Source organism: Myotis yumanensis, unplaced genomic scaffold (assembly GCF_028538775.1).
Source record: "Myotis yumanensis isolate MYYU_CA2020_CCGP unplaced genomic scaffold, mMyoYum1.0.hap1 SCAF_6, whole genome shotgun sequence".
In the NCBI taxonomy this organism is placed as follows: Eukaryota; Metazoa; Chordata; class Mammalia; order Chiroptera; family Vespertilionidae; genus Myotis; species Myotis yumanensis.
Genome location: NW_027223757.1, coordinates 58,480,343 through 58,505,341, shown reverse-complemented (window position 1 = coordinate 58,505,341; position 24,999 = coordinate 58,480,343). Strand labels below are relative to the sequence as shown.

At 40.9% G+C, this 24,999-nt stretch overlaps 1 protein-coding gene across 2 annotated transcripts in view; it reads left to right on the top strand.

Annotated features, from left to right (window-relative positions):
• BCKDHB (branched chain keto acid dehydrogenase E1 subunit beta) overlaps positions 1-24,999 on the top strand; it is a 204,968-nt gene that overhangs the window by 60,732 nt on the left and 119,237 nt on the right. For both annotated transcript variants that reach the window (XM_070418189.1, XM_070418190.1), the window contains exons 7-8: positions 19,574-19,671; positions 22,341-22,451. In XM_070418189.1, the coding sequence (XP_070274290.1) occupies positions 19,574-19,671; positions 22,341-22,451 (209 nt within the window). The remainder of the gene's footprint in view (positions 1-19,573; positions 19,672-22,340; positions 22,452-24,999) is intronic.

Below are 24,999 nucleotides of genomic sequence, written 5' to 3'. Positions count from 1 at the left end.
AGGGAAGGAGAGAAATAGAAATCAAAAGTGAAAATTTTCACCATTTCATTAGATTAGTTCTTAAAGTTCCTTGTTATTCTTATTCCGTACATAGAGCTGTCCTTTCTATGTGTGGTTTGCCTGGGATAATGTGAGACTGAAGCCAAGTCCCCTGTCACTTAATGAGAGTCGCTAGTGGAAGATTGTGAGGCCAAGCAGATATGTTTATTGAAGATGGGAGGGAAGGAGAGAAATAGAAATCAAAAGTGAAAATTTTCACCATTTCATTAGATTAGTTCTTAAAGTTCCTTGTTATTCTTATTCCTTTAATCTTCCTTTGATAAATGGAAGATTCTGGGGGAAACTTATTAATCACATTTTAGGTTCAAGTTCCTTTGAGTTTCAGTCCCCTGTAGACTTTACTAAATTTAATAATCTTGACTAATATAATACATAATCTTGGTTAGAGCAAAGATGCTTCTCTCTTAAGATGAAAATATCTCCAGTTTGACTAGCACAATAAATGGCAGTCTTTTATAAACATAATATAAATGCTACGTTTGTCCTAATAGCTGCATTCGGAGCTCCATCTATTTATACTTAACTAGGGGCCCAGTGCACAAATTCATGCACCTTGAAAGGCTGTGGTGGGCACAGGGACGGGTCTCGGTCCATCCTCCGTGCCTCCGCCCGGCCCCTCCCGCCACTGCTCCCAGTCCCCTATCTGCCGGCAGCCCCAATCCCACCACCGCTGCTCCCACGCACTGATGTTGCCAGTCCCGCTCACACCCTCTGACAGCTGGCACCAGCAGTGGGTGCAAGTGGTGGCTGCTGCCCCGATTGCCCCTCAGGAGCAAGGGAGGTGGAGAAGCCCTCAGGGGCAATTGGGGCCTGTGCCTGGCGCCGGTTGCAAGTGGCAGCTCTGGTGCCAGCAGTGGGTACGAGCGGGGCCGGCAGCAGGTGCAAGTGCTGGGCAGGACTGCAGCGCATGGGAGCAAAGAATTTTCAGTAACCACCAGAGGCTCGCCCTGATGACAGCAACTGGCGCTGCCCCCTTTGGTCTGCCCCCTCCCCCTCACTCACCTGCTCCACCATCCCGCCTCAGCCGACACCCGCCATGTTCCGTGCGCTCCCTGGTGGTCAGTGCACGTCATAATGACCAGGTGTTCAGTTGTTCTGCTGTTCAGTCTACTTGCATATTAGCCTTTTATTATATAGGACTAGAGGCCTGGTGCACAAAAATTTGTGCACTCGGGGGCGGGGGGAGAGGGGTCCCCCAGCCCGGCCTGTGCCCTCTCACAGTCTGGGACCCCTCAGGAGTTAACGACCTGCTGGCTTAGGCCTGCTCCCGGGTGGCAGAGGGCAGGCCCAATCCCTAAGTGCAACTCCTGATCAGGCTCAGACCAGGGCCGATTGGGGAGTTGGGGCGCCGCCCCCTGTCATGCACAGAGCAGGGCGGATCAAGGGGTTGGGGTGCTGCACCCTGTTACACTCAGGGCAGGGCCAATGGGGAGGTTATGGCTCTACCCTGTCACACATAGAGCAAGGCCCGTGGAGGGGGGTTGGGGCGCCACCCTCTATCACCCACAGAGCAGGGCCGATCAGGGGGATGGGGCGCCACTGCTGTCATACTTGGGGCAGGGCCGATGGAGAGGTTATGGCTCTACCATGTCACACACAGAGCAGGGCCCGTGGGGGCGAGGGTGGGGTTGGGGCGCCGCACCCTGTCACACACAGAGCAGGGCCGATCAGGGGATTGGGGAGCTCCCCCCTATCAGGCACAGAGCAGGGCCCATGGGGGGGGGGGGGGGTTGGGGCACCGCACCCTGTCAAACACAGAGTCCCAGGGCAATCGGGATTGGGGAGCTCCCCCCTATCAGGCACAGAACAGGGCTGATCAGGGGGTTGGGGCGCCTTTCCCTGTCACAAACAGAGCAGGGCGGATAGGGAGGTTGTGGCCCCGCCCCCTGTCACACACAGAGCCGCAGTGTGATCAGGGGGTTTGGGCGCTGTCCCCTGTCACGCTGATCCCGGTGCCGGGAGCCTCGCTGCTCCGCTGATCCCGGTGCTGGGAGGCATATTACCCTTTTACTATATAGGATAGAGGCCTGGTGCATGGGTAGGGGCTGGCTGGTTTGCCCTGAAGGGTGTCCTGGGTCAGGGTGGGGGTCCCCACTGGGGTGCCTGGCCAGTCTGGGTGAGGGGCTGAGGGCTGTTTTCCGGGTGGCGAGTGACTGGAGCTCCCAACCGCTCCTTGTTTTCTTTTTTTTTTTTATTCTGGGCCAGCTTTAGCTCTGAGGCCTCGCTGCTGAAAACATGGATACAAAGTTTCGGTCCGGCTGGGTTTCAGTCTGGCTGGTTTCTTGGGTTTTGTTTAGCTTCTTATTTGCAACATAGTACATAGTTGCTTAGAGTTGCAACTGAGAGGCCAGCAAGTGAGGTGGGGAACGTTGGAGTCCGCAGCAAGCAAGCCTCATGCTCGCTTCAGTGCCTGGCTGCCGTCCGCCATCTTGGCTGACAGTTAATTTGCATATACTCACTGATTAGCCAATGAAAAGGGTAGTGGTCATACGCCAATTACCATGTTTCTCTTTTATTAGTGTAGATAGTACTTACTAGTACATAATGGTACTCACAATATTGTTGAGGGGCTTGAGATAAACCATGTGTGTATCTGCCTCATCTTTAAGCACTGCTTGGACACTTATGTACTAGACACAGTGCTATGTTGTGTAGACAATTAGACTATTTCAATTAATTCTCACAACAACCTCATCAGAAAAATTCTGTCACTGCCATAGGAACCTGAGCATTAGGAAAGTTAAGCAACTTGCTCAAAGCCCATTTTCAAACCCAGGTATTGGGCACGTATGGTGAAAATGGTTCCATTTAATCTTCACAAAAGCCCCATGAGGTGGTGGGACCCTGAAACTGAAGTTCAGAGAGCTTAAGAAACTTGCTCGTAGAGAACTAAGTGATAGAGTTGGGGTTAAATGAATATGTTCTGACCCAAAGCTGCTCTCTTTCTAACATTACAATATGTTGCAACGTATTTAAACATTTATTGAGTGGAGGGAATAAGTGAAACAAATTCTTCCAGTGGTCTAGTTTCATGCCAAGACCTGTGCTATTCTCCCACAATTAAAATGATTTACTTTTTAATTGAATGAAAATATATACTACCAGTAGCTCTTCATTAAGGTAGTATATCCCTTATATTACAGTGTATAGGCATAGGATTAATTCGCTTCTTCGAGAGTTATAAAAACTATACATGCCACAAGTCCAGTGCAGTCACAGATGGGGTTTGGGAATGTCTGCTCCATGCTGCTTTTTGGGGCCTAGTCACATGTCCCCATCTAGAAGCAAAGGTAGCTGAGAAATGTAGCCTTCCTGCATTTTGGGGAGAGGGATAAAACTGGTGAATGGGCAGTACTGCCCATTGCAGCTGTTCCAGGCCTCTCTGACTCTCTCATTTTTGGACCTGGTCTCCATATAGTGTTCTATATTCAAACATCTGTGCTGTGGTGACTCACAGGTCTGGTCTACAACACATTGAAATAACTTCTTTTAGTTCAGCCACTAACTTTATAAACTATAAAGATGAAGTGAAAATAGGTAATGCAGCTATTTTCTTCTACTTATTTTGAATATATCATAGATATAAAATTTATCTTCTAAATTTATACAGACTATAGCTTATATTTCTGGATTATTTATGTTTATGGCATTTAAATACAAATAAACTTAAAAATGGCAGCGGGATGCTTAGTAAAGATAGATAAGGAAGACAGTGTCAAAATGTACAAAATAGTTATGATTCAAAAAGAGTGAGTCAGTGAGACATTATCAGATATCGGCATCTTGTGGAGAAGCTGTTCTTGCATGTCTTGAACTCTTTGGTTATTTAATTGAATGATTGATGACACCTGTGATATTGAAGTAACCATGGTTTTTATCCATGGTTATTCTAGAGAGAAAAAAAGTAAGACTAAAAGCCTCTTGCTGCTTTATTTCCAGAATTTAAATTATCCTTTCAGGCAAAAATAGGTCATAATGATGCTGATTCCTTTTTTCTTATTAGCAGATACACTAATTATGTATAAATTGTAGATGACTTTGAAGGTATTTTTGCCCAATAGCAGTATACACAAAAGCGAGGAATTAGTATTTCACATTTAAATTTGTTTTGGTTGGCATCATTAAGCTGATTATTTTTATGCAGGCTGGTACATTAATAGTAGGTACACTCATGATGAGAATTGTTTGATCCAGTAATGAGAGGGAATTTAGTTTATGTTATATTTTTAATTAGTTTTTAAATTGAAATAATACTTTTACAGATTTTAAACAGCCAAGTAATATATCTTGTAACAAATGCATGCTTCTTCCTCATAGGCAAGCCTTTTCAATTCTTTTAGTAAGTTATTATCATATTTGTAAATAATATGCTTAAACTGCTTGATAACATTTTATCTTCCTATTAGTTATTTTGTCTCACCTTTTCCCCAGCAGCTGCTATCCTTGTCTCAACATATGCAAATTTTCTCTAATATCTTTATATAGGTACAGTGTAAATTTTTCAGACCATTATTTAGTGTTTACATTGCTGTTACAATAACAGTATGATTCACAACAAAATAAATAAATAAAGCATTTTTTCATCTCCCCTTTGGTATGCAATTGTTTTCTCTGAATACAATGCATTTTTCTCTGTTTTTATTTGCTTAATTTCACATGGTTCCTAATTTCCTTAAGATGATCTATTTTCATAATGTTTGGACACATCAAGTAGCCAGTCAGCTCTTTTCCTCATCTTCATCCCTATGCCCTCAGTCTAATAACATGATTAAGAACATAGGTTCTGGATCCTGATTGCCTGAATTTGAAAGACTGCTCTATTAGTTACTAGCTAGATGACTTTGGCAAGCAACTTAACCTTTTTATGCTTTAGTTTTCACACCTGTACCACCAGGACAATGACAATACTTAGCTCATCAAATTGATTTAAAGATGAAATGGATGAATGAGTAGATTTAAAGGCACTGAGTATCCAACCTGGCACAGAGAAATTTCTTAATGCCTTTGGTGCTTGAGGTGACTGTTCTTTCCAGGGCTAAGTTAGTTCTATCATTAATCTTTGATAGGTAATTAAAACAAATCTTGTCACACACCAGTTCTTTTATCTATATACTAGAGGCCCGGTGCATGAAATTCATGTACTTGTCGGGGGGTCCCCCAGCCTGGTCTGTGCCCTCTCACAGTGCAGGAGCCCTGCAATGGATTGCCCCAAAGAGGTAGGCTGGAGCTGGGGGTCCTACCTCCGCACTGCGTGGAGCCGCGGGACCCCCCAGGCTTCGCCGCGCAGAGCCGTGGGCCCTGCCTCCGTGCTGTGTATGCAACGTCAAGTCCCAGCCCACCAGCGCTCGCACGTAGCCCCACCCACCCACTCGCGCCCACTGTGCACACAGCCTCCTGGGGATCGCTCATTGTGGTGTGAGGTCATCACAGCTTGAGGGCATGACAACCACATACACTTTTATTAACACATTAAGTGCCCAGTCAGTCACAGGTGACTGACACTATACTTTCTGTCTGGAAGACAAAACATGCTGGGTGCTTAACTTGTTAGTAGGACTAGTGCCCCGGTGCATAGATTTGTGCACATTGAAAGGAAATTAATTATAAGGTAGCCAGCAGAGTGGGACTGGGTGAGACGGGCTGGACATGCCCTGGATCCAACCTCCCATGGTCCCTCCCCGGTCGGCTGCACCTGGGGCGGCGCTGCAGCTCAAAGGGTGTCTGAAGAGTGAGCAGGGTCCCTCTGGCAGGTAGGGTCCCTCGGCCTGGTCTGCAGGGATTGGCCAAAACTGGCTCTCTGACATCCCCTGAGGGGTCCCAGGTTGCGAGAGGGGGTTCTTGGGTGACGCACCCCAGAATTAGGCTCCCTCCTCTTTGGTTCCGAGGTGCATCACCTGAGAACCGCCGCTGCCAAGTCACTGCAGCTCAGCAGCTCCTGTGTTGAGCGTTTGCCCCCTGGTGGTCATTGCGCATCATAGCTTCTGATTGGACAGTCGCTTAACCTTTTATATATATAGATGGAGTGAAAAGGTTTGCTAAATGTGAACTTGGATTCTTCAATATAAAGTAGTTCCATTGCACTATTGAGATAATTTAATGTTTCTGTGGTACATCTACACAATGGAATACTACGCCGCTGTAAAAAGGAAGGAACTCCTACCATTTGCAACATCATGGATGGACCTGGAGAGCATTATGCTAAGAGAAATAAGTCAGTCAGAGAAAGATAAACATATGACCTCACTCATTTGTGGAATATAATGAACAACATAAACTGATGAACAAAAACAGATCCAGAGACAGAGAAGCATCGATCAGACTGTCAAATCTCAGAGAGAAGGCAGGGGAGGGTGGGGGAAGGGGGAGAGATCAACCAAAGGACTTGTATGCATGCATATAAGCCTAACCAATGGACACAGACACCAGGGGTTGAGGGCACAAGTGGGGTGAGCAGTGGGGGGATAAGGACACATATGTAATACCTTAATAAAGAAGAAACACACACACACACACACACACACACAAAACACATGTTAACAAGACAACATGATGATTAAAAACAAGAAAAAACTGAAACTCATAGACACAGCAGTATGGTGGTTACCAGAGGGAACGGGGTTGAAGGGTAGTAAAGGGTTAATGGGGTCAAATATATGGTGATTTGACTTTGGGTGGTGGGCTCACAATGCAATATACACAGGTCATGTATCATAGAAATGTACACTTGAAACCTACATAATCTTACTAACCAATGTCACCCCAATACATTTAATTAAAAGAAATAAAATAAAATAAAATGTTATTTTAAATAAAGAAAAGAAAAAGATATACACCTGAAAATATGACATTTTAATATTGTGGAGTAAACAATGTTATAATTAGAAATTAACAATGCCTTTTGTTTTTTAAACACACTTATTTTTCTTGTAAAAGTCATATTCTATCAGCAAGCTATTGATGCTAAACAAGCCACCCCTAACATTTACTGGATTAAATAAACACCTTTTTTTTTTTTTAATATATTTTATTGATTTTTTACAGAGAGGAAAGGAGAGAGATAGAGAGTTAGAAACATCGATGAGAGAGAAACATCGACCAGCTGCCTCCTGCACATCTCCTACTGGGGATGTGCCCGCAACCCAGGTACATGCCCTTGACCGGAATCGAACCTGGGACCTTTCAGTTCACAGGCCGACGCTCTATCCACTGAGCCAAACCGGTTTTGGCAACAACTTTTTTATATAGCTCACGTGCAGGCCTGCAGTTTAGGCTGAGCTCCGCTGGCCAGCTCAGATTTCATCTAGGCTCCTCATAGATCAGTTATCAATTGCAGGTCATGTGGGTTGGATTTGTTGGTCTCAGCTGGGCTGTCTCAAATATCTGGGGCTGTGGCTGGTAAAACTGTAGCCTGCTTGTCTCTAATCCTCCAGCAGGCTAGCTTGGTCTTGTTCACATGGTGGGAGCAGAGGTTTCACAGGGGCAAGTAGCAGCATCCAAGGTTCTTGAAGCACAGGCTAGAAACTAGCACGCGTCACTTGTTAATAGAGTGTTGGCCAAAGCAAGTCACAGGTCAGCCCAACTTCAACGGATGGGCAAGTCGCATTGTCAAAGATTGTGGATACAAGGAAGGTTTAAAAGATTATGGCTGTTTTTCAGTCTTTTATGTATGCTTGTTGAACTCTTGCAAAGCACAAAAGAAGACAAAAAGAGCTCATAAATCTATCCCCTAGCTACTATTGACTTTTTGTTGTATATACTACCAGACTTTTACCTATATTTTTAAACATGTCATTACTGTCAATTTATTTGTTTTCATTTATTTGATTACAGACTTTTTACAGTTTATGTTTTTTTCATACTAGTCCTTTCACTTCTACGTTTACATTGTACATGTTGTCTTCCGTCTTAACCTTGTTGAGTGGCATTTATTGTAAACCTAAAACAGGCAGGGGATGCAGATTATTGTTCTATTTTGTGATGAAAAGGCCTGATCTAGTAGCAAGAAGAATCAGAAGGTTTTCAATTAACTTGAAGTGCAGAATTGCCTTTGAATTTGTTCATGTATCTTCTGTGATTGACCTGATAGACTGAAATATTTGTGGAATATGACACAGTAGAATTTTTGTGTGCTTCTGGCATATTCCTTATATTATTCACATGCACATTCAGACTAATTAGGGGCATTAGTCTGATGTCTATTTTTGATCGTTGTCTTAATTTAACTGGATGCATTTTCAATGACTAAGTTTATACTACATGGAAAAGAGTGATTTATTTTTTAATAAAATTTAATGTCATGAATCATATGCACTCTTTGTAAAAGCTTCAAGTATCATAGAACTGTAAAATGAAAAGTGAAAGTTCCTTTTCTCTATTCTACTCCTGTCCCTAGACCTGTTCCCTGCATTTGCATTGATATACGTATGTGAATGTATAGAACACATTTACATATAAACTGAGTTATATAAAATCATACTGTAAACACTGTTTTGTAACTTGCTTTTCTTACCGATTCATTTTGGACATATTTTAATTCAGTACACAAAGATTTAGCTAATTTTTAGCTCATACAGTTTTGAGGGCTGTACCATAATTTATCCTTTCCCCTATTATGGAATTTTGAATTGCTTCTAAATTCTGCCTATTCTAAACTATGTTGGAGTAAATATCCATGTTTTTATATATATATTTGGGCATGTGGAAGGAGAAAATTATAGATCACTGTTTCTTACAGTAAAACTATAAACCTATATATTTTAATTCCATCCTTGTTTCCTCCTGTTCTTTGATTAAACCCTGCACAATAAATGATTGATGAAGCCAAACACTGCAAGTCTCTAAATAGCAGTTAGTGAAAAACTGGAAGGATAGGGTATTATTGACGCAGTTACTAGGCAGAGACAAGACCCAATACGTAAGTATTTATAGTCTACAAGCTAAAAAGGAAAGCTGGAAATGTTTGTAACACATGCCACTTGGGAATACTAAGCATAAAAAGCCTTGCATTTTCATTTTCTTGTATATCAGAATTTTGCCTGTTGTTGAATTTTGCAAACATTTTTTTTCCTGAATTTTGTCATAAAGTTCTTCATTAGTATGTTTAATAGAAGTCCACCTTGAAACAACTAGATCCCAACAATTTAATGCTGCCTTCTGAAAATGTCACAATTATATCTATGCCCATGTACTGGTTGTCATTGAGAACAGCGTTCAACCTATTTGTATAAATATAAATATAAATATAAATATAAATATAAATATAAATATAAATACACAGACACACAAACATAGTTTTTAAAGTTTTTTCCTCCCTATTTTTCATCTTCACTGTAATGATTCTTCATTTCCAAGATCATGGCTATCTCCATTTATTCAGACTTCTTTATGTCCATGAATAACTTGTGTAGGTATTTCCATTAGGTTTGATACATTTGTTGTTAAGGTTATTACTAGATGTTTCATTGTTTTTTTTTTTTCTATTTATTTAGGATATTTTTTCTTACTGTTTTCTAAATGGTTATCACTGGTTTACAGAAAAGCTTTAAATTTATTTTTTATTTTTTAAAATCTTTATTGTTGAAAGTATTACATATGCCCCCTTTTTCCCCCCATTGACCCCTTCCCCAGGCCTTCACCACCCTCTTGTCTGTGTCTATGGGTTATGCATATATGCATACAAGTTCTTTGGTTGATCTCTTCCCACCCACAGCTTTTAATTTTGTATGTTAATCACTTGGATATCTAATGCAATTCTCTAATAATATTTCAGTTAATTATTTTAGATGTTCTTACCCTCTATAGCTAGTGATAGTTATAATTCATTTTTTCCCCAAGAGTTGATGAGATATTTTAATTTTTTCCCTTTGTTAGGAATATCTCATCTTTTCTTAACTTGGACCCTGATCAGTAGTTTTTATCAAGTTAAGGAAATTATCTTTATTTTTAACTTAGTAGAAGACTCTTTACTCCCACCTCTCCCAAGATGTTGAATTTTATCAAATTGTTTTTAGGTATCTGGTGAGATGATTATATGATTTTTCTTCTTTGATCTCTTGATGAGGTGAATTTCATTAACATATTTTCTAATATCATAATGAGTAATTCTTTTATACCTGGGGTAAATTCTACTTGATCATGATGTTTTATTCTTTCAGCATTTTGCTGGATTCAATTAGAAGATTTTTAAAAGGACATTTATGTTCATAAATAAAATTGGACTATGGTTATCTCTTTACATGTATATGTATTTATATATACAATTGGTCTATAGTTTATCCTTTCTTCACCATCCTGGTTAGGTATGAGACCCAGAATTATGCTATCTTTTTGCTTGTTTTTTTAAATATATTTTTATTGATTTCAGAGAAGAAGGGAGAGAAAGATAGAAACATTAATGATGAGAGAATCATTGATTGGCTGCCTCCCACTGGGGATCGAGCTCGAAACCTGGGAATCAACCATCATAGGTTGACGTTTAATCTCTGAGCCACACGGGCCAAGCTATGCTAGTCTTATAGAATGAACTGGGCTAATTTATTTTTTCTATGCTCTAGACCTGTTTGGGTAACTAAGAATTATCTGTTGATAAGTTTTTTGCTTATAAAATTGCCTGGTTCTGGTGCCTTTTGGGAAAAATCTTTGACTTTCTTTTTAATATTTTTTGGTTGTTGATCTACAACCTATTATTGAGTAAATGTTGGTCACTTATATCTTTGTATAATATCATATTTTTCCTGATTTGCAAATTTAGTCGTATAAAATTTTTTTCCATAGTATCATTTGATTAAATATGTTTATATATATAAAATATTTAATTGGTGCTTGATACATAATAAATGCTCAGTAAGTATAAGTAGTGTATTTAACTGTTTCTATTATTTAAAAATCTTTAGTTATTTCTTTTAATAATCACACCCTTCAGCATGAATCTTTATTCAGAATGTTAGGCTCTGAGCATGATTCAAAAGAGTGTTCTAATCCAGGAGAGATGGAGGAGTAAGGATTTTATAGAGCTTTAGCAAGAAAGGTCAGTCAACATTCAGCCAGCTTCAGGAATAGTCGATTTTCAGAAGAGGGAAGAATAGTATCTGTTGTTTGTGCAATTCAGATTTAGCAGGAAAGAGAGGAGGAAAAGTTGCTGGTCTATGGTAGGATGGAGGGCCATTGTGGGGTATTTTTAGTCTATCAGGGACTCTTACAAACATTATTTAAGATTTACAACATAGTCTAGCATATTCAGGTGTGCATTGTGTCATAAGTCAAGCCAGTCTTCTTTTTGATTACAGGCAGTTCCTAATGTTTTTCCTCAAGATGTGTAAAATTAGATGTCTGAAAGTTAACGATTGATTGACTTATATTTAATAAACAGAGTTCTAGGTCTAGACCTAATATATCTAATTATGCTGTCTACCCTTGTTTCCAGTATTTACCATGAGCTAAGTAGTATCAAAGTTTAACACTTAATTATTCTTATTTATTGAAAGTTAATTTTATCTTCTAATTAGACAGTGATGTCAGTATGATCTAATCTAATAAAAGACAAACATGCAAATTGACCATACCTTTGCTCTGCCTTAAGTCACGCCCACCAGCCAATCAGAGTGACTATATGCAAATTAACCCAAACAAGATGGCAGCTGGCAGCCACAGAGCTGAAGCGAGCAGGAGGCTTGGTTTCTCCAGTGATGGAGGAAGCCAAGCTTCCTGGCCGGCTCTGAGCTCCACTCAAAGCAACAAAGTTTCAATTATAGAAGATAAATAAACCCCAGATACCTGCTTTCAGCCGGCCGTGGCCACGGAGCTGGAGTGAGCAGGAGCTGGCTCTGAGCTCCACTGAAGGCAACAAAGTTTCAATTATAGAAGGTAAATAAATCCCAGAATAAAAAAGAAAAAAGAAAAAAAGGAGAGGCTGGGAGCTTCCATCGCCGGGGGGCTTGGCCAGCCTGAAAACGGCCCTCAGCCCCTCACCCAGACTGGCCAGGCACCTCAGTGGGGACCCCCACCCTGAAGGGGGTGCGGGAAGCCTGAAAACAGCCATCAGCCCCTCACCCAGGCTGGCCAAACCTCCATGGGGTGAGGGTCCCCACTGGGGGGCGGGGGCTTGACCAGCCTGCAAACAGCCATCAGCCCCTCACCCAGACTGGCCAGGCACCCCAGTGGGACCCCCACCCTGATCCGGGACACCCTTCAGGGCAAACCAGCCGCCCCCACCCGTGCACAAGGCCTCTATCCTATATAATAAAAGGGTAATATGCAAACTGACCCTAACAGCAGAAAGACTGGGAATGACTGGTCACTATGACACACACTGACCACCAGGGGGCAGACGCTCAATGCAGGAGCTGCCCCCTGGTGGTCAGTGCACTCCCACAGGGGGAGCTCTGCTCAGCCACAAGCCAGGCTGCCGGCTGCCAGTACAGGCCCGATCCCCCAGGGAGTGGGCCTAAGCCAGCAGGTGGACATCCTCCGAGGGGTCCCAGACTGAGAGAGGGCACAGGTCAGGCTGAGGGACCCCCCTGCCCTGAGTGCACAAATTTTTGTGCACCAGGCCTCTAGTAACTATTATAATGACAGATATAGATAAATATATATATAATATTGTTAACAGTATGTTGATACAATTTTTCTAAAATAGACTGTCAATCTTTTTTTTTAACCCTCACCTGAGGATATTTTTCCATTGATTTTTAGAGAGAGTGGGAGGGAGGGACAGAGACAGAGAGAGTGAAACATCAATGTGAGAAAGACACATCGATTGGTTGCCTCTCGCACTCGCCCAATCTAGGGCCAGGTATTGAGCCTCCACTGAGGTACGTACCCTTGAGTAGAATCGAACCCATGATTCTTCAGTCTGCAGGCTGACTCTCTGTCCAATGAGCCAAACTGTCTAGGCCTATACTGTCAATCTTTGAATTTTTAGTAATTTGAGGCAAAGAAATGAGGGGAGGATTGAGTACAGCTATATTTGAGGAATAATTTAAAATTAATTATTAGAAGAAATTGCACTTAGTTTTTTTGTTTATATACTTTTTTTCATATATTTTTATTGATTTCAGAGAGGAAGGGAGAGGGAGAGAGAATAGAAACATCAATGATGAGAGAGAATCATTGATCGAATGCTACCTACACACACCCAATTGGGGATTGAGCCCGCAACCCAGGCATGTGCCTTTGACTAGAATTGAACCCAGGACTCTTGAGTCCACACGCCAACACTCTATCCATTGAGCCAAACCAGCTAGGGCTGTTTGTATACTTTTAAACATCAGTGTTAAAAGTAATTTTTGGTATAGAAGTGAGAATTATAAAAAAGTTATGACCATGATTAATAACCTCAAATCTGAAAGGAGATTATTCAGAAAAATAACAACTAATATAGGTTAAATATTAGTTTTATACAGCAAATGGTAATAGGAGTCAGAATAATTGTTTCTAGAATGAAAACTTTCTTTTAGAGTCTTAATGACTGTACCATTGAATTATTTTAACTTATGAAGCTGGACTTCTAAGAATGGAAAGATATCTACATCAGTTAACTTAATATGTTCTCGTTTTGTTCCTATGGTGTGGCAGATAGACACATGCTGCTTTCACTGTTTACAGGTGAGATACTGGGGCGCAAAAGCAATATAATGCTTTGTCAGAGATCATGAAGTTAATTAGATACAGAGATACAGAGGCAGAGACAGGACTGGGCTCTCCCATTGCACTGTAAATTCTGATGAGTAAGATAGGCTTTCTCAGGTATGGAGACTTGGACTGTGCTGTTCATAATCATGCAGCATGAAGTAATGTATATTTTAGAAATATACTCTCTTTAAAAAGAACATTTATGTTTGATCACCGCATCATGTATAATGCAACATGAACAAAGCCCTACCGAGTTTCACATTCATGAACATTAATGGTAGATTAGTGCCAGGGCAGAAAAATGACCCTATTACCTCTGTAATGGTAAGATTGTGCCTCACAAGGGAACTTACAGCATTAAGAAGGAATTGTTCTCTTGCAGATGCTTTCTACATGAGTTGTTAATACATGAAGTCAGAAGGAATTGGAAAGTTTTTTTTAGGAACTTGGGAGTATTGAGCTTTACTTGAAACATCATGCAAATCTGTGTTTACATGTGTTTGTAGATGTGTGCACACACACATACACACACACAATTTCACACTGCCGTGTCTTTGTATACGTCTTTTGTTTCTACATGGAATACCTTTTTTATTTTCTCTTTATCTCTAAGACCCCTAGTGCTTGTGCCCTCCTTGGTGGCAAAGCCTCCTTGATCCTTTTAACCAGGTTGTTGCTTCCCTCTGTATTCCTAGAGCCCTGTGTCTTTACTCCTATATCTCATGTTCTTGTTTGTTTCCTGATCATCTCTTTCCATCCTGTTTACTCCCACTTGAGTGTGTGTTTGTCAAGGACAGAGACTGCCTCTTACAATTTCATAGTCTAGCATCTTGCATTATGTCTGCATATATTGGTATGCAATAACTATTAAATGAATAAATGTATATAATAGTATTTATATTTATACACTCTCCCTTATTTTAAAAATGTGTTTAAGATGTCAAAAGCAATACAATAATTTAGAAGAAAATAGAAGGAAAAAGGAGGAGGATGGTAAATAAAATGGGACTAGGCATTAACTAACTAATGCCATGAGTATATAAGTATATAACTAATATGAATATAAGTGCATTTGCAGTTACAGAAGGAGCATATATATGGAACTTACAAAATACGTGGAAAGCTATCTTGTCTGATAGTTGAGCAAAAAATTGCATCTCTTTTATTTTGGCCTTGGAAAGAATTTTTATTAGAGAGAGAGACAGAGACATCATTTTGTTGTCCCGCTTAGTTATGCATTCATTGGTTGATTCTTTGTGTGTAGCCTGACTGGGGATAGAACCTACAACTGGTATATTGGGATGGTGCTCTAATCAGCCGAGCTACCTGGCCAGTGCTCAATTTCTTATTTTCTAAGTTACATTTTTGTCAACATATACTTGATGCTGAAGGATTTCTCTGTGGACCACTCATTAGCTCATGGATCAAAATATAATCAGTATGTGGTAAAAAGGAGAGGTCTCTGTACCACTGCTGTGAAGACAGGAGTCTGTAATATGATTGTATGGGGTGCTCCTCACTTCCTGAAGTTTTATGCTCTAACTCCTCTTACCTGCTCTCTTTCAAAAAGCACATTGCCATAGGATAGGAATGCAAGAAGGTTGAATTAAAATAATAACTTTCTTTTAGAATGAACATCTTTTAAATTAATGTAACTAAAAAGTACCTGTGAATTATAGCTTGCTCTCTAGGTTGCCTGTTTGTGAAGTTTTAAATAAATGAACACATTAAAATTCTCTCCTCTCAGGATTAAATGTATGCAAAATTTAAGAGATTTTTGGGTTGTTTTTTTTATAGAAGATTCTTCTTGAATCTAATTCTCTGCATGATATTTTCTTGATGGAGGATTAAACTTTGCTTGCCATTTTGTTCCTTAATTAATTGATAAAGTAATGAGGTCTTACTATTTTGGGTAATTTGATACTTTGAAACAGCCTATCATTGGAACTTTCCAAAGGAGGTGCACACACAACTTTTTCGGTGTGCCAGCCTTTAGAGTTGTGTGTTTCAGGGATTGCTAATCCCCAGCTGGCGACTGACTTATAAGGCAGGAAAGACAGGAACTCCTGAATGGTGGCCACTGACTCACCAGTAAGACAGAGTGTGTACTGGCTTCAAGCCTTGTCTATTGACATGCAGATCTTGCTGCTGGGAAAGACTTGATGTTGTCAAAGAGCCTATATGCTACCTTTGGCATCTTTGATGTTGTCAAAGAGCCTATGTGCTACCTTTGGCATCTTTGCCAAATGTCATCGTGTTGTTCTTGACCCTCACTTTGATTTAGCCACTGAGAACTCCATGTAGAATATACTACAGTTGAATACATCTGTCTTCCTGTTTGTCTCTTCTTTTGTCTGTCTATTCATCCAGTCATCCACGCATTCATTATCCAGCCATCCATATAGCCATCGGTCTATCTATCCATCTAATACGGTATTTAAGCTGTCAATGTATGGACTGGAAGTACAGGCTGGAATTAACCTCTGAAAGCATTGCTTAGAATTGAGGTTGGCAAACCTTTCCTGTAAAGGGATAGACAGTAATATTTTAGGCTTGCAGGCTATGCCATCTCTTGCAACTGCTCAGCTCTGCTGTTGTAGGACAAACAGCCATAGACAATATGTAAATAAATGTGTATGGCTGTGTTTTATTAGAAAACATTGTTTACAAAAAATTACATGCTATGGGATGCCCACCACTGGTGTAGAGAGTGGAAGTATCTGACTTAGCATAATTTGTGTGCTATACAAAAACTTTAAAATATGCCTTTAATGCTTATACTTTTCTAACATAGGTTAGCTTAACTGTCATCTATTTTGAGGTTTACTTACAAAAGTAGTTTTATAGGTTTTACCATTTTGTTATTTTATTTAAACACTAGAGGCCCGGTGCACGGATTCGTGCACCAGCGGGGTCCCTTGGCGTGGCCTGTGGGGATAGGGCCCAAACCAGCAATCCAATGCCGCCTACCGCTCCTGCTCATCCTGGCCCCACTGCGCCTGCCGCTGCCACTTGGTAGGCTTGCTGCCGCTCTGCTACAGTCTCTGCATGCCTGTCCTGGGTGATACTTGTACGCCCATGACCGACAAGTGGCTTGCGCCCAGTCAGTCCCAATGCCAGTCCTGATCTAGATGGGGTGTGGGGGGAGGTGTGCAGGGGGAGTGTTCGTGGGAGAGGCTCGCGCCGCCACAGTGGTGCTCGCCAGCCATGAGCCCGGCATCTGGCACCCATCGGTCAGCTGAGCGGCACTCCTGCTGTGGGAGCGCCCTGACCACCAGTTGGCCAGTCGAACGTTCACTTAGGCTTTTATATATATAGACTAGGGGCCTAGTGCATGAATTCGTGCACTTTGAAAGGAACTGTGGGCCATGAGGTTGCGGTGGGCATAGGGGCAGGTTTTGGCCCATCCTTCGCGCCTCTGCTTGACCCTTCCTGTCGCGGCCCCTGGTCCCCTATCTGCCAGCAGCTCCACTCCCGCCGCCACTGCCACCACTCCCACATGCTGATGGTGCTGGCCCCGCTCGCACCCGCTGACAGTGTGGAGTGATTGGGGCCAGTGCCAGCAGCAGGTGCGAGTGGGGCTGGTGCTGTCAGCGGGTGCGAGCGGCGGCTGCTGCCCTGATCACCCCTCTGGAGCAGGGGGAGGTGGAGAAGCCCTCAGGGGCTATTGGGCCTGGCAGCTACCGTACGCACCCGCTGATGGTGCCTAGTGTTTGGGGCCGCTGCCAGGTGCCGGCAGCGGGTGTGAGTGGCAGCTCCGCGCTGGCTGTGGGTGCAAGCGGGGCTGGCACCAGCAGCAGGTGTGAATGCTGGGCGGGACCACGATACGCGGGAGCAAAGAATTTTTAGTAACCACCAGAGGCTCATCCCGATGACAGCGACTGTTGCCCTGCCTTGGTCTGGTGCCCTCGCTCACCTGCTTCACCTTCCTGCCGCAGCCAACGCCCGCCATGTTCCACACTCTGCCACCTGCTGCCGATGCTTAACATGTTCTGCGTGTCCCCTGGTGGTCAGTGTACATCATAGCGACTGGTTGTCTGGTTGTTTGGTTGTTCCCCCTTTTGGTCTATTTGCATATTAGCCTTTTATTATATAGGATATTGGTGATTGAAAAAATATGGTCTCTCTCTAGCATTGGTTATAGAAATGTCATTGGATTGAAAATATACAAAAATACAAGGAATAAAATTTTCTGCCACATCACTGATAACAGCACCATTGAATTGGATAGCTTTTACTTATAAATATGATAAAAAAACAAAAAACACCCTTATTTTTGACCTGAAAACATGTTCAAGTTATATTGCTAAGTGGGGAAAAAAGGGAGATTATAGAAAGGTTCTTAACATGTAGAAGAGTTCTTAACAGCATGTATGATGTGATTCTGTGAAAAGAAAAACATTACATATGTCTTTATATGTGCCTGAGAACCTGGCTTAGAGGCTGTATATGTATCTAGAAGCAATGCCCCTGATTCCACTGCATAATTGGCTCTGCAAATATTCCCCAGCAATTGTCAGTGGGCATGGAACTGCAGTCTGAATCATGAATACCTCTGAGCCTGGATAACAGGTCTGCCTCCACTGTTACTAGTACTCTGGAATAGATTCTGGACACTTGCTGTTCCTGTGTGTTATCAGTTTCCAGTTCAGAGTTTGGCATGGGTGCATTTGATTGGCAGAGCCTGTTTTGTGCCCTAGCCACAAGAGAAGCTGAGAAACTGAATACGTGGACTTCACTTTTGTCGTGGAGAAAGGGTCCTACCTCATAAGATGGGGCATTTCCCAAATTGTAGCAATAGGATTAAGAAACCTGAATGCCACAGAGAAAAAGCTGTCCACTGCAGACATCCAGGAAATTGTTGGCATTGATTACTTTTACAATGGATTTGGAAGGGCTAACTGGGTTGCAGAGAGAACTTTTTACTTTATTCTGTAGTGCTCCTTGAATAAAAAAAATTTATGTAGCAGTGATAATATAACCATGGGGAAAAATGAACAAAAGAGAGCTTTTTCCACTCCCCCCCCCCCCCCCCCCCCCCCGCAAGTTCCACTGTAATGCTCTCACATAGGAATTCAGGAAGGCCTCCAAATATAATTGGGTAATTCTGTTAACTTATTACTTAATTTAATTTTAAGAAATTTGCCTTATGATTTCCTCACGAATTTAGTCAGCTCTCTATTGCTTGTTCTTGGTTGGGCAGAGAAATCATTAAATGGTTTTCTCTGCGATGCCAGTGGCTATTCATTTTGGCCTGGTAGAGCTGATTCAGTTTCTCTCTTTGAGTACCACAGGATTCAGTCTTGAAAATTAAGGTGTTGTCAGGTTGACAAAGTGTTCATAATTGCAAAGTGTAAAAATAAAATATTGGGCCCTGCTATGTGGTTTTATCCCTTTCCCCAAACTTTTATAAATTTGCTCCTTGATAGAAAACGTGTTTGGGAACTTAATTGAGCCCAATAAAGTTTTAGCAGATATATTAAAAAAAAATTTAGCTTTATTGTTCAGAACAGTTTTAGATTTATAAAAAAAAGTATGAAGGTAGTACACCCAGTTTTCCATGATACTAACATCTTACATTAGTGTGTTACAGTTTGATACATTATTATTGTGTAAAGCCTACACTTTATTGTCTTAGTTTTTACCTAACGTGCTTTTTCTGTTCCAGGATAGCTGATATATTTCATACATTTATATTGTATTTTTCATCTGTATAGTCATATCATGAAGCTGTATGGTAAATGCCATTTCTGTTATAAGTAACCTGACATTTATGGAAGAATAAATAAAGCTTTGCCACAATGAGTTTCTTATATTCTTTCATGTACAAATGTCACACAAGAGAAACTAATTAACCTTTCATTTTCCCCCGTTTCATATTCAGTGGAACAAGTTCCTGTGGAACCATACAACATCCCCCTGTCCCAGGCCGAGGTCATACAGGAAGGGAGTGATGTTACTCTAGTTGCCTGGGGCACTCAGGTGAGTAATATTTATACCAACTGGTAAGGTTCATGTGCTTGGAAGTGCTTACTTTTAATCCTGATACTAAGAAGAATTAAAAACAATGCTTTCCTTATGTCAAATTTGACTTGTTGCTGGTACTGATTTTTGATGGAAGGTCAGGTGCTTATTCAGTCATTAAAATATATATGCATACTAGAGGCCTGGTGCATGAATTCATGCACCAGTGGGGTCCCTTGACCTGGCCTGCGGGATCGGGCCGAAACCGGCTCTTCCGAGGGGTCCTAGATTGCAAGAGGGTTCATGCCAGGCAGAGGGACTCCACCGGAGCATGATAACGGCCAGGGAGAGACGGGGGAGGTTGGCCAGCTGGAGAAGGACCACGGGAGGGCTCCAGGTGTGTCCAGCCCGTCTGGCTCAGTCCTGATCAGCCAGACCTCAGCAGCAAGCTAACCTACCGGTCGGAACATCTGCCCTCTGGTGGTCAGTGCACATCATAGCGACTGGTTGACCAGTTGACTGTCTGCCCACTGGTGGTCAGTGCATGTCATAGTGGTTGAGCGGCCTTAGCATATCATTAGCATATTACACTTTGATTGGTTGAACGGATGACCAGACACTTAGCATATTAGGCTTTTATTACATAGGATTGTGAAGCCATTAAAAATAGGTTGAGTTTATAAAAATGTATTAATTAAAACACTTGTTTCTTTTGAAGTACATTTTACCTATTCACTACTTGTTGTTACACTTTACTATTTTCTTTTTCATCTCATCTGCTGCCATTTATCATGGTTACTTTGCTGACCATGTGGACCATTTGACTGGTCCAGCCTCAGAATTCCATATTGTTCTCTTTTCCAGTAAACCTCACCATAATCTGTACCCACTTTCCCCAGTGCTTGTTGTCTCATTGCTTTATCTCCAAGCATTTAAGCTCAGAGCTCTTTCTCTGGTTATAGACATCTCTCTCGTACACTTCTTAATCACGGTTTATAGGAGTGCTCAGTTTTTCTTTTTTTCTGTTAAAGGAAAAAAGTTTGTTTTAGACTTTAATATGGTAGTATAAAGAAGATAATGCAAATCATTTGTAGTATCACAACCTCCTCCTTTCTTCATTTGATTTTTGGCTTTGATAGCTACAGTCCTCATGGTTTCTTGCCTCCAGTGGGAACCCTTATTATCCACATCCCTGTCACTCTCAACATGTGTCCTTCTCTCTCTATCTCTCTCTTTTTAAAAAAAATACATTTTTTATTGATTTCAGAGAGAAGGGAAAAAGAGAGAAGGATAGAAACATCAATGATGACAGAGAATCATTGATTGGCTGCCTCCTGCATGCCCTCTTCTGGGGATCGAGCCTCCAATCTGGGCATGTGCTCTGACCTGGAATCAAACCATGATCTCCTGGTTCACGGTTTGATGCTCAACCACTGAGCCACACCTGCCAGGTCTTGCCTCCCTTTTAAATAGGGAAATTAGGATGTATTAGATAGTAACTTCCCTTACTTGTTTTCCCTTTACACCTATCACTTCTTTCAGTCCTTTCCTGTTTTCTTTGTCTTTAAAGGGGGGGAGGGGTATCTGTCATAGCTACTTCTCCAAAGCTGTTTCAGATTATATTCCTTTTTTTTTTTTTAGTACTGTGATAGATCAATTGGTCCCTCTCTCTCCTCATCTTCAGTTTCTTCTTTCCATGTCCATTTTATTAAAAAGGTGTGTATCTCTTCATTATCTAAAAAATACATTTTTTCATCCTATTTTTCTTTTCAATACTAGTATAGCTTCCTCTTTTCTTTGATTACTAATCTTGAACAATTTCTCCCCAAGTATTTTACTTGTTAACTTCCTTATGATTTTGCACCTTATGAATTCTGTTCCCACTAAATCACTAAAACTATTTCTGCTAACATTACTAACCTTCGAATTGTTAAATCTAACTCTATCCCATATTTCTATGGTATATGGCACTTGCTACTCTCTTATTTAGCTTCTGGAATACACAGTCTCCTTGTTTTCTTCTGTTTCTTTCTTTGTTTTGTTTTGTTGTTGTTTTTGAGCTCCTTTCATCTGTTTTCCCTTTAGTTGTTGGTCATCTGCAGGATTCCATGATTCTGTTTTTGACTCTTCCCTTTAAATGCTTTCCCTAGAAACTCCACTTACTCCTGTGACTTGACCTCTGTGGCTGATGTCTTTGGAACTGGTATCTCTAGTAATGACTTCTCTCACTTTCTCTAGGAACCTCTTTCCCCTTGTTTTCTAGACATTTGTACTTTATTATTTTGGTGGAATATCAAGTTCAACATGTCTAGAACAAATTTATTAATTCTCCGTGAAGATCAATTCCTCCGACTTTATTTATTTTATTTTATTTTATTTTTTAAAATATATTTTATTGATTTTTTACAGAGAGGAAGGGAGAGAGATAGAGAGTTAGAAACATCGATCAGCTGCCTCCTGCACATCTCCCACTGGGGATGTGCCCGCAACCAAGATACATGCCCTTGACCGGAATTGAACCTGGGACCTTTCAGTCCGCAGGCCGACGCTCTATCCACTGAGCCAAATCGGTTTCGGCAATTCCTCCGACTTTAAATAGTACTTCTATTAATGATGTCAGAACTCAACTAATGTTTTAGGCCTGAATTTCTGTATTCATTCTCTACATATTTTTCTCCTTATTTCAGGTTCATGTGATCCGAGAGGTAGCTTCCATGGCTCAAGAAAAGCTTGGAGTGTCTTGTGAAGTCATTGATCTGAGGACTATACTACCTTGGGATGTGGATACAGTTTGCAAGGTGAGACTATAGAAAGTCATTTCCTTAAAATCTTGGGCAAAATTTGTTGAATATTTGCAAAGAATTGTTTTGAAATTTTGAGCATTGTGAGCATTTTGGACTGATTTTAAATTTTAAAAATTTATACCATGAAAGAAATGTATGCTATATAATAAGCCAAACACTCAAGAAAACAAATCACTTAGGTGTTTTTCTTCCAATAGTTCTCTATGTTGATTTGAAAATACTGTATAACTGTGTCCTTCATAAGGCCAGCTTGGGTTGAATTGTGTGAGTAATGGAGTAAATAAACACAGGAAGGTCATCTGAGTTTTTAACTTCTGGTTAGTAATAATTTAATAAGCTAGGTTAATATAGTCAGAAATAGCTTGGCTAAATTGTCTTTTGTCTCTTCTCTAAAAGAAATGGAGATGGATTATTTAAAAAAACTAACTCTTTATATAGCCTTAATACTATGGATCACAGTTTGAATGTTATGTTGTGGTATTCTGGCTGCTCTAATCTATAGTTTTCTATTATCTAAGCTTCCTCTTGGTTCTCTCTATATAAATGATTACCCACATTCAGATGACTATGATATAACTCCTTTCCAGTTCCACTCCTACAATATCCCTTTCCTTTATTTTTGAAGGCCACTCAGCTTCCAGAACCACCACACACCCACCCCACCCTGCTAGCCTTAGGAACTGCCTTATTTTTATCCAACCGAACATGGATTGTTATACTGTAGTAAGACATTTACATTTACTTCTTTGGTACATTTCTGTGCATAATTTTTGTGGTTTTAAGCATTTTTAAATTTAAATTTTACCTTAGTTCTTGCTGTCACCTTCTTGCCAGCTGTGCATGGAATCTAGATGGCCAGCCTTTATAACTGAGACACCTACATTGGCCAACGAGGGCCTGTAATATTTTCTTATGAATCAAGAACAAAGGCTTTACCCTTCAAACCTAAGATAACAATTTGGGCTTTCCAGAACCTTTCTCCTCTCATTTCCTTGTCTGCAATGCAGGTGGGCCATTGTCATGGAATTTAGAGCTGGAAGAGGTCAGCCTGGGCCTGTTCCTTTTGGCCTTCTTGTTGGTCCCAGGAGTGACCTGTGACTTTTTCATCCGTCACTATTATGTAGTGGTTCTTATCAGGATTTTTATCTGTTTCAATATCTGTGGTACAAGATACTGTCTCAAAGCTCCTTACCAATGAGTAATCTATTTCTTTTGAGGTACTTGGGAGGTGTTTTTTTTCTCTTTTCAATTTTTAAACAAAGTTAGGAAATGTCATGGAAAGGATCTTCTCTCTACTCCCTCCACCCTTCTCTCCACCTTGTCCTCTTGTTTCCCTTCTTTCTCTTTTAAACCTACGTTATGTTGCAAAAGATGCTGTGCCCATAGATGCAAATGGTTCTTTGGCTACATATTGAGGTATCCGTTGCCTCAGAGTATTTGTGGGGTAGGCTATCACTGGAGCAGGACAAGTTCTCAGCAATAGCTCAGTGTGGGTCAAGGCTGGGAGTGATTCACTGTGGCATGAGGGAGTGAAGATAGTTGGGAGTGAGGGTTCAGCATTCCTAGATTTAACATCCTTCTACCCTTGCACCCAGCCTGTTTCCATTCTTGCTTCCAAAGACTTCACTGGGGCCCTGGATAAAAATAAGGCAGTTCCTAAGGCTAGCAGGGTGGGGTGGGTGTGTGGTGGTTCTGGAAGCTGAGTGGCCTTCAAAAATAAAGGAAAGGGATATTGTAGGAGTGGAACTGGAAAGGAGTTATATCATAGTCATCTGAATGTGGGTAATCATTTATATAGAGAGAACCAAGTTTAGACTTGGATTTGCATCTAATGTTAGTGTTAAGTATTTGTGAATAGTGCAAAACATGTTTAGAAGATCCGTAGTACCACTGAAGGTAAACATAAAAATATCATGTTATATTTTATGTCTTGATTCTAATTTGTAGACTTTGAGTGTGTTTTTTATTTTCATGGTTTTTTTTTTGTGTGTGTTTTTTTAGACTACCATAGATTTCATTTTTATTAAGATTGCTAACACTAGGAAGGTAATGTTTAGGGTCTGTATTTTACTGTATTCTCTAAATTGGTTTTATGGGAAAGTTGGAGAATTTACCTTTAGAAAACCCATATGGTTTAATGCCACCAGTTATATACATTCAGTGATAAAATACTAGCTATTTTGCTTGAGGTTTTTAATTGGTGAGGGAGAGGAGAATGACTGAAAGAATGAGAACAAGAGCTTTATCAGAAGGTGGAGGTTGGTGTTGGGAAGGGGAGTTAATAACTACAGACAACCACTAGAGGCCTCTCTTAAGCCAAGTTTCAAGGCTAATATCACCAGTTTTCCATAGTGGGGTCTGGCTGTGTCATTGTAAATTAAGCATTTTTTATGTTATAGTTCTGAAGTAGTATGAAAGTATTTTTGTTCTAGAGCATATATTATAATATAACCTAAATGTTTTATTTAATGTATATATCAGAATAACTGATTACCTATTGGACTGAAAACAAATTGGAAATCTCTGCTGTCTGTCCTCCTTC